General features: G+C 40.6%; 1 protein-coding gene, 1 long non-coding RNA gene and 1 other non-coding gene across 3 annotated transcripts in view; 2 read left to right on the forward strand and 1 right to left on the reverse strand.

The window, feature by feature from the left end:
- Positions 1–1,297: 1,297 nt before the first annotated feature.
- On the forward strand, positions 1,298–3,681 carry LOC100967389 (uncharacterized). The gene is made up of 3 exons (XR_608496.6): positions 1,298–2,668; positions 3,077–3,149; positions 3,525–3,681. It is a non-coding gene; the product is annotated as an uncharacterized LOC100967389 (long non-coding RNA).
- Positions 2,858–2,990, forward strand: LOC112439966 (small nucleolar RNA SNORA13). The gene has a single exon (XR_003028184.1). It is a non-coding gene; the product is annotated as a small nucleolar RNA SNORA13 (small nucleolar RNA).
- A 312-nt stretch (positions 3,682–3,993) lies between the features above and the next one.
- EPB41L4A (erythrocyte membrane protein band 4.1 like 4A) overlaps positions 3,994–17,714 on the reverse strand; it is a 259,857-nt gene continuing 246,136 nt past the window's right edge. Inside the window, exons 20-24 of the mRNA XM_003826742.8 lie at positions 12,342–12,389; positions 11,697–11,765; positions 10,388–10,498; positions 10,130–10,211; positions 3,994–6,485 (exon numbers count right to left, since the gene is read on the reverse strand). Of these exons, the coding sequence (XP_003826790.1) occupies positions 6,357–6,485; positions 10,130–10,211; positions 10,388–10,498; positions 11,697–11,765; positions 12,342–12,389 (439 nt within the window). The 3' untranslated portion in view covers positions 3,994–6,356. The remainder of the gene's footprint in view (positions 6,486–10,129; positions 10,212–10,387; positions 10,499–11,696; positions 11,766–12,341; positions 12,390–17,714) is intronic.

The following is a 17,714-nucleotide window of genomic DNA, read 5'->3' on the forward strand; positions in this document are numbered from 1 at the left end:
TGGGGAGGCCTCAGGAAACTTACAATCATAGCGGAAGGGGAAGCAAACACATCCTTTTGCACATGGCAGCAGGAAGGTGAAGTGCCGAACAAAGATCTGGTGAGATCTCCTGAGAACTCACTCACCATCACGAAAATAGCATGAAGGTAACCAACCCTATGATTCAATTACCTCCCACCAGCTCCCTCCCACAACACCGGGGGAGTATGGGAACTACAATTCAAAATGAGATTTGGGTGAGGACACAGCCAAAACATGTCACTGACTTTCCCTAGCAAGAAGGCAAGACTAAGGCATGTTATAATCCCCACACTGTGCCTTTCGCTGTCTTTAAAGGACAATCTTCGTGGTACTGCCTTCCTTCTGCAAACTTCCTTTTGCCCCAGATGTTACAGTGACTTCCTAATGAAGTCTGGAGTTACTTACCTTCTTGTAATAATTATACATTTACTAATTCTGTACAGTCATTTTCTCCAGATTGATTTTGTTATTATTCATGCTAGTCCTTGTGTGATGACCACTGGGCTGTGAGCCTGAATTTTCTTTTTTTTTAAAACTACTTTATTGAGGTATGATTGAGATACAAAAACCTGTATTTAATGTATATAACTTGATGTGTTCAGAGATAAGCTCTTTTTCTTCTCTTTCCTTCTTTCTTTTATAGAAGTAGGCTTCAAAGAAATAATGAAAGGTGCTAAAACTGGTCTCTGGATGAATCTCTGCTAGGACTTAGAGAAACATGGAGACCTAGTTGTTATCATACAACTTGTCTTGCTGCCACTTGTCCTGTCCCTTCAAGGAGTTATGGTTATCAGGAAAAAAGCCAATTAACAAACTCTGCTTTATTTTTGTGGTGATAATTAATCAACTCTAAGATTTCAGCATAAAATCCCAGTACCTTGCCCTGTGTGACAAGGCCCTAAGTGCCTTGCTCCTGCCTGGCTCTCCAGCTGCATCTTGTCACTCTGCACTCCTTACTCTACTCCAGCCACACTGGCCAAGGCCTGCTGTCCCCAGATCTTGCATAACCGCCTTCACACATCTGCTCGGAGTTCACCTCCAGTCTTCCTATCCCTAGCCCCATGAGCTACTGAACACTTGAAATGTGTCTAGTCTGAACCGAAATGTGCTGGAAGTATAAAATATACACCGGATTTTTATGACTTAGTAGATATAAAAGAAATATTAATAATCCCATATTGATTGCCTGTTGAAATATTTAAAATATGTTGGGTTATTATTAAAATTAATTTGATCTGTTTCTTTTTACTTCTTTTTTTTTTTTTTTTTTTGAGACGGAGTTTCGCCCTTTTGTCCAGGCTGGGGTCAAGTGGCATGATCTCGGCTCACCGCAACCTCTGCCCCCACCCCGCCTGGGTTCAAGCGATTTCTCCTGCCTCAGCCTCCCAAGTAGCTGGGATTATAGGCGCCCGCCACCAAGCCCAAGTAATTTTTGTATTTTTAGTAGAGACGGGGTTTTGCCATGTTGGCCAGGCTGGTCTTGAACTCCTGACTTCAGGTGATCACCTGCCTCAGCCTGCCAAAGTGCTGGGATTACAGGCATGAGCCACCGCGCCCGGCCTTCTTTTCACATTTTATGTGGCAATTGGAAAATTTAAAATTACACTCATGGCTCACACTGTTTCCATCGGACAGCGCTACCCTATGGCATGACCCTCTTTTGCTGCCCTCCTGGCACTTACATTGTAGAATTTCAGCATCCGGGCTCACCTGGTCAGTGGCCTACTCACCCAAGCAGAGTGTACCACAGAAACCTTACCTGGCTCACCCACACCTGATTCCCAGGCACTCAGGCCAGGGCCTGGAGCATAGTAAGCGCTGACTAAATATCTTTCGAATGAATGACTCTACTCTTCCTCAGCTGGACTCATGAATTCTGTCGGGTCCCAAAACACGTGGTCTAAAGTCTTTTGGGCTCCTGCCGCTGCCAGCACTGACCATATGCTCTTGACCCTGGTCGGGTGGGGGGATGTCTGGATACCTCCTCTGTGGAAAGAACTGGCCACACATCCGCAGAGGTGACTCGGGCTGAGAACCCAGGCTCCTCCTCCCTTTGGTGACACGCCCCTCGGTCCCTCACTGGCACTTCTCCCTCCGGCCACACGGCGGCGTCTCGCCGTAGCGCAGCGGCCGATGGTACAGCCCGCTCCCCCCTCGCGCTCTCGGACAGTGGGTCCTTCCACTTGTAGAAAAGCATTGTGGGACGGAAACCTGTCCTTTCTTCCCTTTGGTGCGAGCTTGGTGTGGTTTTTGCTCTGGGTCTTCAGGTATGGCGCCTGGCTGTGGCCGCGTGGTCTCTCACGCAGGGGCGCCGGGCGGGGGAACGCGGCCACCCTGAGTCTGGTGAGTCGACTGCGGTGGCCTGTGTCCGAAGTGTCCGGGGCCGTGAACAAGGGCAGCGGCCTGGCCTCAGGCCTGCGTTCCCACGTTTGGAAACGGGGAGCTTCGTGGATTTGTGTTTACATCGTCGACTATGCCAGGGAGTTCTCCAGATAAGCCTGGTTTTATTTTCGTCAGTGAAAAGGCCTTACCGTATAACTGACTTTATGCTTGCCCTGCCCCCGTGTAAAATAACTTAAAAGCAGCGTGCCTGGTTACAGCTGTTTCCACGTGCGGTGCTCGTCGGGAGTGATCACCTACCCTACAGGTGAGTTTTCACGTTCGTGCCAGACCAGTCGCCATTTAAAACGCATCGCATTTCACTTTTCATTATTAAGTCGGATTTTAAATCGTGAGAAAATTTCTCTGAAATGTATTGTCCGTTTTTAGGCTGTAATCGGGATTACTGTCAGCCAGTCAGCAACCTTATGCCATAAAGCCGACCTCACGCAGTGTCAGCCTTTGTGTTGCCCATTCACTTTGGAAACTAGTGAATGTGGTGTCAAAAAAGGCGTAAATTAAACGCTTTGCAGCCTTTTCCTGCCCTTAAATTTGATATCTTTGGTGTAGGAGCTGCGTAAGTAACAGTTGCTGCTTTTACGTTTTACACGCGTGATCTTGACCCTGCCAGCCTTAAGTGTATGGTTTCTCTTAGCCAGTTCTAATTTTTGTTCAGGTGGAAGATGGATGCCTGAAGTGTAGACTGCTGCTAGCTGAATACCATCTGGGAGCATAAAGATGACCTGAAGGTAGGGTGATATGTCTTAAAGCACTTTGTAATGGGAATTTTTATCACCTTTTAAACTAGGGTTCCTTCTCTAGTGAGTTTTAATGTTAGTGGTACATTCGTAGTGTTGCTCTGTCTGTAGCTATTAAGGTGAGTTAATAAATGGGACAGCCTCCACAGCTTATTTTTGGGAAGGTTTTGCTGATACTTCCTGAGAAGCCCAGGGAAATAAATACGCATAGTACTGGCATTCTGCATCTCTTTAAGATTTGTTTTTATGTGTAGTAATTGAGTTTTTTAAAAGCTTGTGAAATCGCAGGCATATTACCAAGTTCTTGATTAAAATGTAATACAAAAATATTTGCTGTCGAATTGAGTACTTTATTTTTTCTCTTAGGATGTCCTTGGTGAGGATTTTGAAAATTTGATCTTCACAAGAGTTGCTTGGATCATTTGAAATTTCTGGGAGTCTGAGGAGTACTGACATAATTCCCTGCTGGAGTCTGTAAATACACATTTAAGACAGTGAGGATGTGAATAAATATATTAATGCACTTTGGCATTTGTGTTTTAAGTGATTAACTGCCAGAAATAGCTATTTCTAAAAAGTTATAAGGGAGGAGGGGTTCTTTTTTGACAGTATTCACTGCTGTCACCATAATTAATAGCCTTAAAATAGCTTGTGTTTGGCCCAAAGAGAAATGTACTTTCTTCCAGTGACTCAAAAATCGTGGCTAGAACTAGACTGATTTCTAGTGACAGGTGTGCTTTACTGCACTCAATGCGTATTTTTCCTCCAACTAAATTGTACATTTAATGTTGCCATATCTTCTGCCTTTGCTTTGCAGGAAACAACAAATAATGTATAGAGGTATTCAAAAAATTTATTGAAAGCACTGTACTAGGAGCTGAGAACACGATGATGAGCACAACACAGTTCTTCCCTTTGGAAACATAGATGAGTGGAGGGAATGTCATCACAAATGTAAAACTTCACTATGAGATGAGTTCCGTGATAGGATTTTCTTAGGGAAACCTGAGAAAGAGTTGAGACTAAAGGTATGTGTCATATTTTTCACAAGGCAAAACTGGGGGAATGACATATACAGAGGCTTGGGCTAGAAAAAAGATACCGTTAGTCCACTTACTTTTGAGACAGTTTTGGCTGCTTTCCCTCTTCAGTGCCCTGTTTTAGAACTGAGTCCTTACTGAGGCTTGTAAGATGGCTATTAGGGGAGGTGAGAGTGTTACAAAATGAGGCTGAAGAGGTAGGTAAAGAAGCCAGACCACTTCAGGCTCCCTCTGGCTTTATTAAAGCAAGATAAATCCATGGTGGAAAATCAGATTTGCAAGAAAAGGTAGTTGAACTAGGTTGCTTATTGTGGTCTAGACAAGAGACCAGCTTGGACTAGTAAAAATAGTGAAATAAGATCGTTTACAGTTGGATGACAGAGCCAACTAGACGTGGTAATAGTGGAGGTGTCCATAACTGCTAGGTGTCCAGCTTGCACACTGATGAGCATAATGACCCTAGATTCAGCTGCGGAGCAGCATTTAAACAGCTGAATTTTTAAATTACCTTTGAGAAATCCAAGTGGTCTTTTTGCAGTAGCACATTACTCAGTAGTCTAAACTACAGAAATAAACCTTAAGGCCATGGGTATAAATGAGATCTGCTGGTGGTAGAGGAAGAGGGCCTAGGGTCTGAAGTTTGAGAAACTCCACTAATTAATGGCAAGGTAAAGCATGATAAGCCAGAAAGGATGGTCAGTGGTAGGAGCAAAATAGGATTATATTAAAGAAGCAAAAGAATGTCCTAAAAATTCTCCCTGGGATTAAGTAACACAGTGATTGATATTAGTGGAGTAGAGGGAAAGATCCATGTTAGAGATAGCTTAAGATAGGGATTAGATGAATTGAGGGCAATGATTAAAGATACTGCTTGCAAGAAAACTGGCTGAGAATGAGAGGAAAATCTTAGTTGCTTGGGGGGAGGGGGTTTGTGGTTGTGAAAGATAGTTTTGTTTAATCTTAGTCTTAAATTTAAAACCAAGTAGCAAGGATCTAGCTGAGAGAATAATTGAATACATTAATATAGGAGAAGGACAGACAAAGATCCTGAAAAGGCTGGGAGAAGAGCATCCAAAGCACAGGTGGAGAGACAAAAAGGTTAGGGCTGCTGGCAGCTGTGGAGAGAACTGTACGTGGTAAGGGGGAGATATAAGATGTCCTGCATAAGTATTTTCCCTGTAGATTGCAAAGTCATCTATGGAGAGGAAAGGTCCAAAATAGTCACTGGGGAGAGCAGGTGAATTAGATGGCCAAGCAGGGTGGATGGATCATTTGAGGTTTGGGGTGACAGATCAACTGAGATCCACTTAGACTTCTGAAAACGCAAGAACACTTTAGAAATTAACAACACTTAAAGCTTTTTACATCATTTGTAAATAACTGGTGGAACTTAACACCACAAAATACAGTATTATAAAGAACTTTATATGAATAAAAATATATGCAGTCTGAAAGTGATGCCTCAGTCCTTTTGCATCTGGGCACTAGTTGAGAACCAGCCCAGCCCTGGGAAGACGTCCTCCCACTTGTACTATTGCACAGCAGGCTAGCTGCAGTTCAGAATTCCAGAATGTTCATCAGATGCATCTGGTCTTGGTTGTGGTGGACACAGACACAAGATAGAAATGAATGATTGCTATCCTGTTCCAGAAATGAAAATGTGGTATCAAGTGAATTTTTACAAAATACTTATTCTTCCAGTTAAAACAAAAAGGTCCTTCAGCACAACTGTGCTGTAGTTAAACCATGCCTATAATCCCAGCACTTTGGGAGGCTGAGGCAGGCGGATCACTTGAGGTCAGGAGTTCGAGACCAGCCTCCAACATGGCAAAGCCCTGTCTCTACTAAAAATACAAAAAGAATTAGCCGGGTGTTGTGGTGCACTCCTGTAATCCCAGCTGCTCGGTAGCCTGAGACAGGAGAATCGCTTAACCCAGTAAGTGGAGGCTGCGGTGAGCTGACATGGTGCCGCTGCACTCCAGCCTGGGCGACAGAGTGATAACATCTCAAAAAAAAAGAAGCAAAAGATAATGTATTTTCTCATGCTGAAGAAATACTTGCAGGTCTGAGATTTGAATTAAGATACCTATTTCACAGTTTCAAAAGTACCAGTGGCGCACACAACCTTCCCACCCCTACCCTTGACCCTTCATCAGGATCAAGTCTCTGTCTTGAGGCGGGAAGCTTGTATAGTTTTTATTGTTTTTGCTGTGTGTTTTCCAGCCAGGTTGTTTGTAGATGTCTGAGGTTTTTCTTCCATCAGGCTATCTTTAGACCCATTTCTTCTCTAAAATAAAATACATTTGAAAAATGTAGAAAGATTCAGAAGAAAACAGCCAAATGAAGTATCTTAATTACATCAGAAACCAAGCTGCTCTTAAATTTAAGATACTGAGTTAATTCAAAAGTTTCATAATACCAAAAGCTATTCAATAAATGTTCCCTCTAAATAGCTGTGCAAAATAAAGTTTGTATTTAAACTTTAATATACAAAGTTAGTCTGACATTTACATGCATAACGATTTTATTCATGAATATTAGGCATAATTCACCCAAATCAGTGTCATTACTTTTGTTAACAATTCCCAAACCAGGCTCTCAACCTTCTCACTCTTCCAAACAGGATAGTGATGGAGACTTGGAGGCAATTTATAATCCCCTGATTATATTTTCAGTAGTCAATGAATGGAACAATGTCTTGTGAGCCCCTATCACTTGTCTCATACGGAGAAACAGGGCAGCTGATTACCAGAGCCTGGGCACCACATCCACTAGTTTGTAAAACTTAGTTACACATCTCCCATCATTACAGGTACACATCTCCCATCATTACAGGTGGAGGCTCTGAGAATGACACTAACTCACAACTACTACTTCTTATGCAAACCCCTCCTCCTCTTACTTCCAAGGATGGTCTAACATTGTCAGTGTATCAGGCTGGCAAGCATATTTCCTTCCCCAAATGTATATTCCCACAAATAATGGGCTATACCGTCCCAATCTATTTTGAGATTTGTTTGAGCTAAAAATAAATAAATCCCTCTTAAAATGCAGCTACCTTTAATCTGTTCCTATGACTGGCTTAATTTGTTTTACTGACATTCAAAAAGCACTGATGGAATAATTATTCTGCCTATCATGGGAAGCATGAACCCATCTATTTGGGATGGAAGATTTCTAGATAGCCAGAGGTGGGAAGAGAACACCAGTGAATGTGAGAGGAGAATATAGCAGAAGAATTACCAGAAAAAAGTGCTAGGAGAGGACCTGAAATAAGTACTATGTTGTAAGTTTGTCTAGGATTGAATCTGTCCACTCTGCAGACCTTAAGAAATTAAGTTGCTATTCTTCCCCATTAGCAGCCTTTGCGTGAAAAGGCAAGGTGAGGTGTAAGGCAGGTCACTGCCAGAACTCTGGTGGCATTGTGGTGGAAATTAGAACTTAAAGTTGTACCTTAAAAATGTACCTTTCCAGTTTCCATTGGTCACTCCAGCCCCTTCTCCGCTTGGCAGCCAGATGAGTGGCTTCCTTTTAGCACTTGGAATAAAACAGTAAGATCCAAACGCTTCCCACAGCCTTTAAGTCCCTGTGTTATCTGCCTTTCCCCTCAAGCTCACTACATGTTGTTCTTTCAGCTCCTCAAATACCCAGGCCCTCTCCAGAGTCAGCATTTTCCCTATATTCCTCACTCTGATTACATCAGCCTTGCGGTCACTCACATGGCTAGCTCCTCACCTGCCAGGTCTCAGCTTTAAATGCCACTTTCTGAGATGGCCTTCTCTGACCACCCTAAACATGTAAAGTGAGGTCACTTTGTTGCTTCTCTAGCTCAGGCATTTCTTTGTAATGCATACTCCTATTGGTTTTAACTGTTTACTTTTATGCCTCCAGGTCTAGGCTAGGGTCATCAAACTTTTTTATAAAGAGCCAGACTGTAAACTACATCCTGTTTGTGTCACGTGTTACTGTTATTTTGTTTTGCTTTTAAACAACCCTTTAAAGGTGTAAAAACCATTACTGGCTTCTGGGCTGTACAAAGGCAGCAGACTAGATTTGGCCCTTAGGCCATGGTTTGCTGATTGCTCAGACCAGTGCTCAACACTCCTTAGATGGGCTCACTGGATATTTACTGAATTCAAAATCAAGAGTGTCCTGGAGACAGGCTTAGAATCAGTGCCACTGATCAGAAGATGCACGTGAGTTCTTGTATCTCAAGAATAGCAAAGTGAAAGCTATTCTTCCAACTTAGAATATGTGTAAGTTTTTTTAATTCCTGAGTGGAAATAAAAATTACTACTTGTATTGAAACCAACTAAAATTTAAGACAAAAAAGAAACACCGAAAGATAACTGCTTATTAATCATCACAATAACCCTAGGAGGTAGGTTATCTACACTGTATAAAAATTGAGGCTTAGAAGTTTAGCAGTATTAAAGTTACACAAGTAGTACACAGAGATGAAACACAAATGATTCAGGTCAGTCAGAATGCAAAGCCTAAACTTAATCATGAATATAATTTTGAAAAAGTACTGTCAACTTTAAACCAATCGTCTATTTGGACAACCTATTAGCTCTCCCAGGCTGATCTCATCAAATATTATGCAGATTATAGTAGAAGCTGTGTTTACCATGCAGATCTCCATTCTAGACCGAGGCATTCATTCTCTAGCTGCTGGGAGTGTTGCCTGCCATGTAGCTCAAAACTGAGCCCCTCCCTAGGAACTGCCTTCAGTTGAAGAGAAACCCCCCCTCCCAGAACATCCCTTACCCAGTGACTTCTATGGGGTGAATGTGAATGTGTAAAGGTTCAACCCCCTTGTCCCAAAGTAGGATGAATTTGAAGAGCCATCTCAGCTCTAGAGCTCCCTGTGCGATCAGCTCTTGCCTCTGCCCAAACCCGTCTTTGACTTTCTCCCCAACAAGTATGGATCCCATGGGCACTTTCCAACAAGCTTCCTGCATGCAGATCTCCATTTCAGAATCTATCTACGGAACCTAACCTAAATTAGCACACGCCTTGCTCCAGTCATTGATAAAAACAAAAAGGGCCACACATGATAGATACTGCTTGTGTCAGGCTTCTTACATGGTCCAAAAACTGTACATGTGCTTACATGCATTTTTATGGGATGAGAGTCAGTAGATACAACTGGCTTTTCTAAAGGATCCATGATCAAATGACACTGAAAACCACAACACGACGAACAACGGGCTGACCCTGATCCATCAGCACATCAACTTTGTTTTTAGAGTTTTACAGTGGTTGTTTAACCAGATATAAATCCATCCAACTGTCTGTTCAGCCCACATTTTTCCCATCTTATTAAAAAATACATCATGAGAGGTGGTATGAAACTCTTCCTGAACTATGTTTGCTACAATGTTCCCCTGATTATCAAATTCAGCTAAGTGTTAAAGTGATTTTGTTAAGGCAGCTAGGTGTTCTGTCTCTGAATTCCTTTTTAACTACATTTTAAAAACATTTCCAGAATTAAAGTAATTGTGATGGAGAAGACAGAAATAAAACAGGACTTAAGTAATTCTTCTGTCTGCTATCAGTTAACAAAGTGAGTCTATCACTTTCTATTTGATTCTCTGGCTCAAAATACCTGTTGTTACTATTGCTTTTTAATTAGTGAAACAATTGTTTCTTTATTCTGGCTCCAAATGGTCTTACAATCTTTGTTATCCTCAGCTTTGCCCCACTACCTCTACCTGTTATTCCTAACTCTTCCCAGATTGTGCCAGGGTTCTTGATCATGCACTTTTCCTTCCATGATTTCTACACGTTCTTTTAAAATACAGAATCTCAGAATGACATTAAGGTTTCATTGCCTGCCCTACCTCCCTAAAGAACTTTCCAAAGCACAAAATGCTTCTCAAAATTGTCATCAATACAACACCTTCTTCAAACCTTACTATTACTAACCTGATGAACTGTAGCGTCCCCAGAACCCTGAGCATCCGAAGAACGGGTCACTGGAAGTGGTGGTACAAGATCTGTTTTTGAACTGCAGAGAATGAGTTTTAGAATTAGTGACTGGAACAGTATCTAGAATCATAAATTAAGTTGGAAGAGAACTACAGTGTAGATATAAAACATTTCCATCAGCAAGTGAAGTTCTTTTAGACTGCACTGTTTTGGAGCCATGATGGTGATGTACTGTACTCTGGCCTGCCCACTTACTTCACTTCCGAGAGAACTGATCGCTCCCCATCTGAACACTGGGACCTGCGATACTGGCGGTAACTTCGTGGCGAATGAGAATGCCTGATGCGGATTGGGTCACCTTGTGTCCTGAACAAGCAACCAAGAAACATGAAAACAAACACCCAAAGTCAGAAGAGGAAAAGTAGGAGTTCTTCCTTAATATTGAAACCGCAAAAGAATAACAACTTTCAGAGTTTTAAAAAGAACTTGACTCCTCTAGGGTTTGAAAGCCTGAGTGACTTAAATTTCACAAGAAAAATGCTCCCTTGACAATATGTGAAAATGAAGCTCTTTAAAGTATTTGTGTATATACATATATATATGTATGTATGTATATTTTTTAACAACCAAATTTTAAATGAAATTATTCCTTACCGTGGAATTCTTAGTAGCGTGGAAGTAAACAAAATCTATAATGCAGACAAAATGGCATTCCTAATGGAAAAAGTTGGTCCACTGTCCTAGCTACTAACATTAAGAATTCAGTCTTTACTTGAAAATTGCTAAGAAAGTAGACCTTAAGTGTTCTCTCCATAAAAAAATGTATGTGAGGTGACAGATATATTAGCTTGATTTCAGCATTTCACAATGTATACATATATCAAAACATCAGATTGTATACTGTAAACATACACAATTTTTATTTGTCAATTATACCTTAATAATTAAAAATAAATAATTCAAATCTTTGACCTAAAGATGGGGACAGAGGGTGGCTGGGGTGTACCAACCTGCTATTTAACTGTGGTGGGAAAGCAGCATAGCTACAGAAGGGAAACAAAGCAGGCACTCAGTTTCTCTTAACCAAGTACTGGTAAGGCAGAAAACACAATCAGCAGGTACGGTTCCTCTTACACTGGTGACTAAGGACTCCTGCTGTGCTTTCACAAAGCCTGCTCAATGTGCTGCTTCTATACCAGGGATTGGACTGGGCTCATATGAGAGTTTTATGGTCAACATAATTCTCTTGGTGTAAAATAATGGATAAAAAACTTTATCAATGAGAATCTCAGAAAAGAATTTATTTTAAAACTGACATTAATCAGGAAAAGCCCCCTTGTACCTACCAAGTACAAAGAGGTGGCTAATAAGAGATGATAGTGATTATAGTGTAGAATAAGTAGCTTTAATGCACACTTTTTTTCCTCTTTCGCTACTGTCACCTAGTTTTGGTTAAAATGTAAAGACGAATTAAAGCACTGCCTGGAACACAATTGAAGAATTAGAATGGATTACTCACAAGCACTAATAAAGCTTTTGTGAGAAGATTCTGAAAGGCACTCACTCTATTTTAGTGTACGGAATCTCTTTTAATTGTTCTTCAGACAATCCGGATGGATCCACAAGTTCTTTTCTATAAAGGAATAAGCAAGAAAATGATAGTTGTGGTGCTGGTATAAATGCTAGTATCTTTCACAATCAGCAGGTGAGTTTTCCCTTTCTAATCTTGTCGCAAAACAGTGTTAGTAAAACTAATGAAAATTTATAAAAACTAAACGTGTTCAAGGAAAAATAGGAGGGGTAAAACCTTTTCTGTAGCTCTTTTGCCTTCTTTCAATTTTTCTACATTCAGACTCCAGTCATTCCCCATTTCCCTATAAAAGATCTGCTTCTCTCTCCTGTGGTAGGTGTCTGTTTTCTTCTGGATTTGTTTTCCTTGGTATTTATTTGTAAACTATTGGCCTGTCTGAGGTCCATTTAAAGGCGAGACTAAATGACCCAAGGTGAGGAGGTGTCAGGGTTGCCTGTAGATAGGCTGTTGATATGGTTAAGGCAACACCGCCATGTGCTCCACGTGCCTGCCACACACAGTGGCAATGGCTTTGGCAGGCATCACGCTGAAGCTGCCTCTCAGTATCAGGAGTCTTCCTTGCAACTGCATTAAAACTACATGGGTTTTAAAACAATGAGAAAGAAAACTATTACTCACTGAATGTGCTTCCATAACTCTTCTTTTGCTTGGATATCGGGGCTTCTCCTATAAATAGAGAAAACAACATTCATCTCTGCAAACATGCTTCATCTCACAACCTAATAACTAACTTTAATAGTTTTCAGACTGTGAAGTTCTTATTTGCCAGCTGAGAACAGACAAGGAAAGACTGGACAGGGAGAGCCATTGTGATGGTTAGTATAAAGACACCAGCAGCTAAATTGCTGCTACTGCCGCTGAAGGAAAATCATAAAACCCAGTCATAACCAGAGTTTCATTTAATGAAAGACCTCAGAACTGCAGGGTCATATGCCTCCCCATCCAGTGGTAACTGTACAACGAAGAATGATTCAGGGCGTCTGTTTCTGATCTTTCCAGATATTTGTAAGTAATGGTAAAAGAAGAACTCATCCTGATTCTAAAAAGTCCCAACATGATCTGTGATTACCTAGGAGAAGCAACCACCACAAGGAAAAAGCAACTGGTGGGATGGCCCTGATGGCAGACTGTACCAATGACCCATCTTTCATGTTACATCTGGTGTTGCATTTCTGCAACAAAACTTGGGCCAGCGAATGCTGGGACCTATCTGTGGCCTTGGCTCATGCTGCCACTGTCTTTACGCCCTTCTCCATTCCTAACTATTGACTCTGCAAATCTTTTCTCCAAGAAGTATGTGAGTAGATATTATACCACTATCTTTAACTTCCTAGAATGAAAAATTCAGTCAGCATTCAAGTGTTTGTACTCTCTGTAGTATCAACTATTTCTCCCATTGTAGCAATGAATGCAGTGAAATCTATTATCACTGCAATTGTTGACACAGAATGATTTTTCTTCATAGTGAGAAAATAAGCTTTCATCAGTCCCTTTAAGAGAACAGAGATCTAGTAATAGGCCAAAAGAAAGAACAAATAACAATTAAAAGCCACTGATCCTATGGAATTGTATGCGATTAATCTGTATTAGCATTTGGGGGGCTCAATAATGCTTTTAGTGTATGATATCATTAATGCTTTCATTTTTCTCGATTCATAAGGGCACCACTACGGTATTCTGGTAGGGCTTCCTGAACCTACAGAATACACTAAGCTACTTTCCAGCCACTGAGTTGACCAAATGGTTTTTCCTTTGTGCAGGGGGAAAAAAGTGATCTGTCTATAAAGAGCTTTTAATCAACTCAGGATGAGACAAAACATGAAAAGGAAAAAGGGATGAAATCTTGGTCTCAGACCAAATATGGTACTGTTAAATGTAGATGTTCTTTGTTTTAAGAATAAGATTAGGCTGGGCATAGTGGCTCAAGCCTGTAATCCCAGCACTTTGGGAGGCCAAGGTGGGTGGATCACTTGAGGTCAGGAGTTCAAGACCAGCCTGGCCAACATGGCAAAACCCCATCTCTACTAAAAATACAAAAAATTAGCTGGGCATGGTGGCATGTGCCTGTAATTCCAGCTGCTTAGGAGAGGTTGAGGCATGAGAATCACTTGAACCTGGGAGGTGGAGGTTGCAGTAAGCCGAGATCACACCACTGCACTTCAGTCTGGGCAACAGAATGAGACCCTGTGCCAAAAAAAAAAAAAAAAATTGTATGTTTCTTACAAATCATAGAAACTGCTTCCTTGGTGTCCTGTATGGATTCTGCCTTTCCTACATTTGGTTGGTCTGATTTGCTAGATAATATGTTAACCCCATTAAATGATACTGTCAGAGAAAGTGCTAATATTAAAAAGCACTAAGGTGTTATTCCATTCTGACAGAATGATGGTTCAGCTGTGATATACCCCAGGATCTACTTCTCACAGTCAACCAAGAATCTGAAGTATTACATAATATCCAGGTTAGGAAGCTATTCTACTGATCATTATTCTTATTTCAGGAAGGTATGACAGTGGGCATATCAGCTTCTTCTAGTTACAGCAGGGTTTCCCACCCTTGGCCCTACTGACATTTTCTATACTAATTCTGTGCTGCAGGAGGCTGTCCTGTGCATTGTAGCATGATCAGTAGCACCTGTGGCCTCTACCCAACTAGACGCCAGTAGCACCTCCCCAGTGTGACAGCCAAAAATGTCTGTAGACAATGTCCCCTTGGAAGCAAAACTGCCCCCAGTTGGAAAACCACTGATTAAGGGTATGACCTAGGAATTAAGTGGCTATGGTTGGGTGGTGGAAGCCAAGTTATTGTAAAGATCCATTATGTGAGTACTAGAATAGTGCTGGAGAGAGTGACAGTACAGCAGAACCTAAATCTTAAAAGAATGGGAAAATGACCGAGGGTGCAGTTGATGACAACTACCGGAAGTGGTGAGTGGTATCATGTGAGGGCATGCAATTCAAAGCTGAATGCTTTCAGGGTGGACACGGGGAGAATGAGCAAAGTTATGAGTGGCCAGGAGGACATACACCCCATGATATCAGGCCTGGTAGTGAGAGATAGTGACTATGAACAATACATTAAAAAAATGATAACATGATAACAGTGGATATGTCTGAGTGCTGGTATTGCAGGTAATTTTATTTTCTTGTTTATGCTTTTCTATATTTTCTGATCTTTTTAAGCCAGGAGAATTTCTTACCTTAGTTATCAGGAAAAAAAATAAGAGTGTTTTCATGTTTTTTTTTTTAATATACTATTATTGTAATTCCACAGGAAATGCTTTTCATTCCCATCTCAGAAGAATTAGAGAAATGTTATCTTTGTTTTTTTTTTTTTTTTTTTTGAGAGAGTCTCGCTCTGTCACCCAGGCTGGAGTGCAGTGGCCCCATCTCGGCTCACTGCAAGCTCCGCCTCCTGGATTCAAGTGATTTTCCTGCCTCAGCCTCCCGAGTAGCTGGGATTACAGGCATGTGCCACCCTGCCCAGCTAATTTTTGTATTTTTAGTAGAGATGGGGTTTCACCATGTTGGCCAGGATGGTCTCAATCTCTTGACCTCATAATCTGCCCACCTCAGCCTCCCAAAATGCTGGGATTGCAGGTGTGAGCCACCGTGCCTAGCTTGAGAAATGTTATCTTAATCTGAACGAGATCATCAGACCTTCTAGCCATTAACATTGGTCCTAAAAGATTGAAGAGTTTAGTCTTTATTTTTACATTCTATAGCACCATAAAAGTCCTATTTTTAACTAAACTAAGTTCTGACGTGGCCAATAGTTTCAAACAGTTTTAAGGCGAGGAAAAGTTCCAAAGCTTAAAAACTGCTAATTTCCTCTGATTGCTAGACCACCTGTGATTTCACAAATGTCAACACAAGCTGCATGTTAATGAGGAATGTATTATTTTTATGCTTACATCTGCACACACATTTAATCAATAATTTAGGATGAATTCATGATCTGCAGCTCAGTGTTATCTTGTGGATTTAGAAAGCTGTGGAATTCCAGCAGTCATTTTTCTTAATTTGAGGCACTTAATTATGCAGATGTTTTACTTAAACTCTCCAAATAAATTCCTAAGGAAAGGAAATAGAACCCTGAGTTGTCCATAGGTACGACATATATAGAAAATAAACATGCAGCCCAGTATTAGTCCAGTATTTTTCAAAAGCATCCCTCCTCCACATACAAATATTCCACTTTAAATTAATCAGAGAAATTAGTTTGATGACACATCATTCACAAATCACTTTCCCTTATTCCAAAACCCTGAAACAAACATATCATAAATCTACAAAGGATTTAAACTCCATCACTGCATATAATCATTTTATATATCCCCCAAACTATTCAACTATATTATCTAAAAACATAATATGGGCAATACATTATCCAGTAATATATTTACTATATTTTGTATATTATACTAAAAAATATGGCAGTATTTTACTCTTTTTTTGTCCATCTTTATACTGATCACTCCTCTGAAAGGAAATTTAGAGTGGAAAATATGTACATTTATAAAACATCTTTATTTAAGGAATTCAAAGCACCTAACAAATATCCCAGTCATTCTTTGTCACATTCCTGACTGGTCAAAATAAATCTAATTAGGAGATGTCTTACTCTTTTCCCTCCCCCTCCAAATCAAAGAAGCCTTAGGAAGCCACTGAGATGAACAACCTAGCTGCTGAAGATCGCTCAGGAGGCACTTCCGGGTTGGGGGTGGGGGTTCATGTTATATCTTCACCTAACACACCAGACTTATATGTTTTGTGTGTAACTGAGAACATCGCCCTGACGGCCTCATCTTCCACAGTATCAGTACTTTTCAATAAAAATAGTAAGATATTATCACCACCAGAGGGAGCCCGAACCTTCTCTTGCACCCAGGTTTGACCCTACCAAAACCATTGTTTACGCTTTAATACCTCTTCCAAATATCCCACTGAGTAAAGGTTCACCCATGTAGAAAAGCAGGTTCAACAAAGCTTTTTTCCTAGTGATAAACATCAACTGTAGCTGAAAAATGTACTAAATAGAACTGTACTTCCCAATGTTTTAACAGAGATCTAATCATATTTCAGCTTAACGCTTTTTAGTAGAAAACAGTTTTGTATTTTATACTACTCTACTCTATGTCTCTGGTATTTAATGAATTGATTTTCTAGCTATTTGTTGCGGATAAAATACAAAAATGAATAATGATGTATCATAACCTTCTGACCCTTAATGGATACCTAATTTACATATACTGCAGTAGGAATTTAAGAATATGGGAGTAATGGAGAGATCAGTGGTTTACTGTACATCTGAAATGCCAAATATACATAAATATTTTTATATAGTACATATATTTTAAAATATTTTCTATATTATGTATATATTATATCTGAAGATATGTGTGTGTGTGTGTATATGTATATATATATGAAGGATAATTTTGATTGCTTTCCTTGAATACTGCCCTAGCCATGTTTCCACTTTTTCTAAGGGATGTGGTCTCACTATGTTGCCCAGGCTGGTCTTGAACTCCTGGCCTCAAGCAATCATCCCTCCTCAGCCTCCCAAGTAGCTGGCACTACACATACAAGCCACCATACCCAGCTTATATTTCCACTTTTAAAGAAAGCTGTAGTGGTTCCTAAATCCTCACACAACCAAATTCAAGTCTCTAAGGACTTTTTGTGAGTTGCCTTACTCTACTCTCTTCATTTCTCACCACCTCCTCATCTCAAGGAAAAACACAAATACCTTGCAGTGTTTCTAGAGAATAACTAAGACCTGGGGGAACTTACTAATAAAGGCTGTGACACAGGCACAACCTCACTTAATGCTCAGCAAAATCCTAAGAGTGTGGTACCATCAGTGTTGTAGAGATGGAAGCTCATGGGGATCAGGTAATAAGCTGAAGATCCAGAATGCAAACAACAGCACCCAGCAGGTATTTTATTAATTGTCAATAAATCTCAGGCTTTTAACAGTCATAACTCA

This window comes from Pan paniscus, chromosome 4 (genome assembly GCF_029289425.2).
Source record: "Pan paniscus chromosome 4, NHGRI_mPanPan1-v2.0_pri, whole genome shotgun sequence".
NCBI lineage: Eukaryota > Metazoa > Chordata > Mammalia > Primates > Hominidae > Pan > Pan paniscus.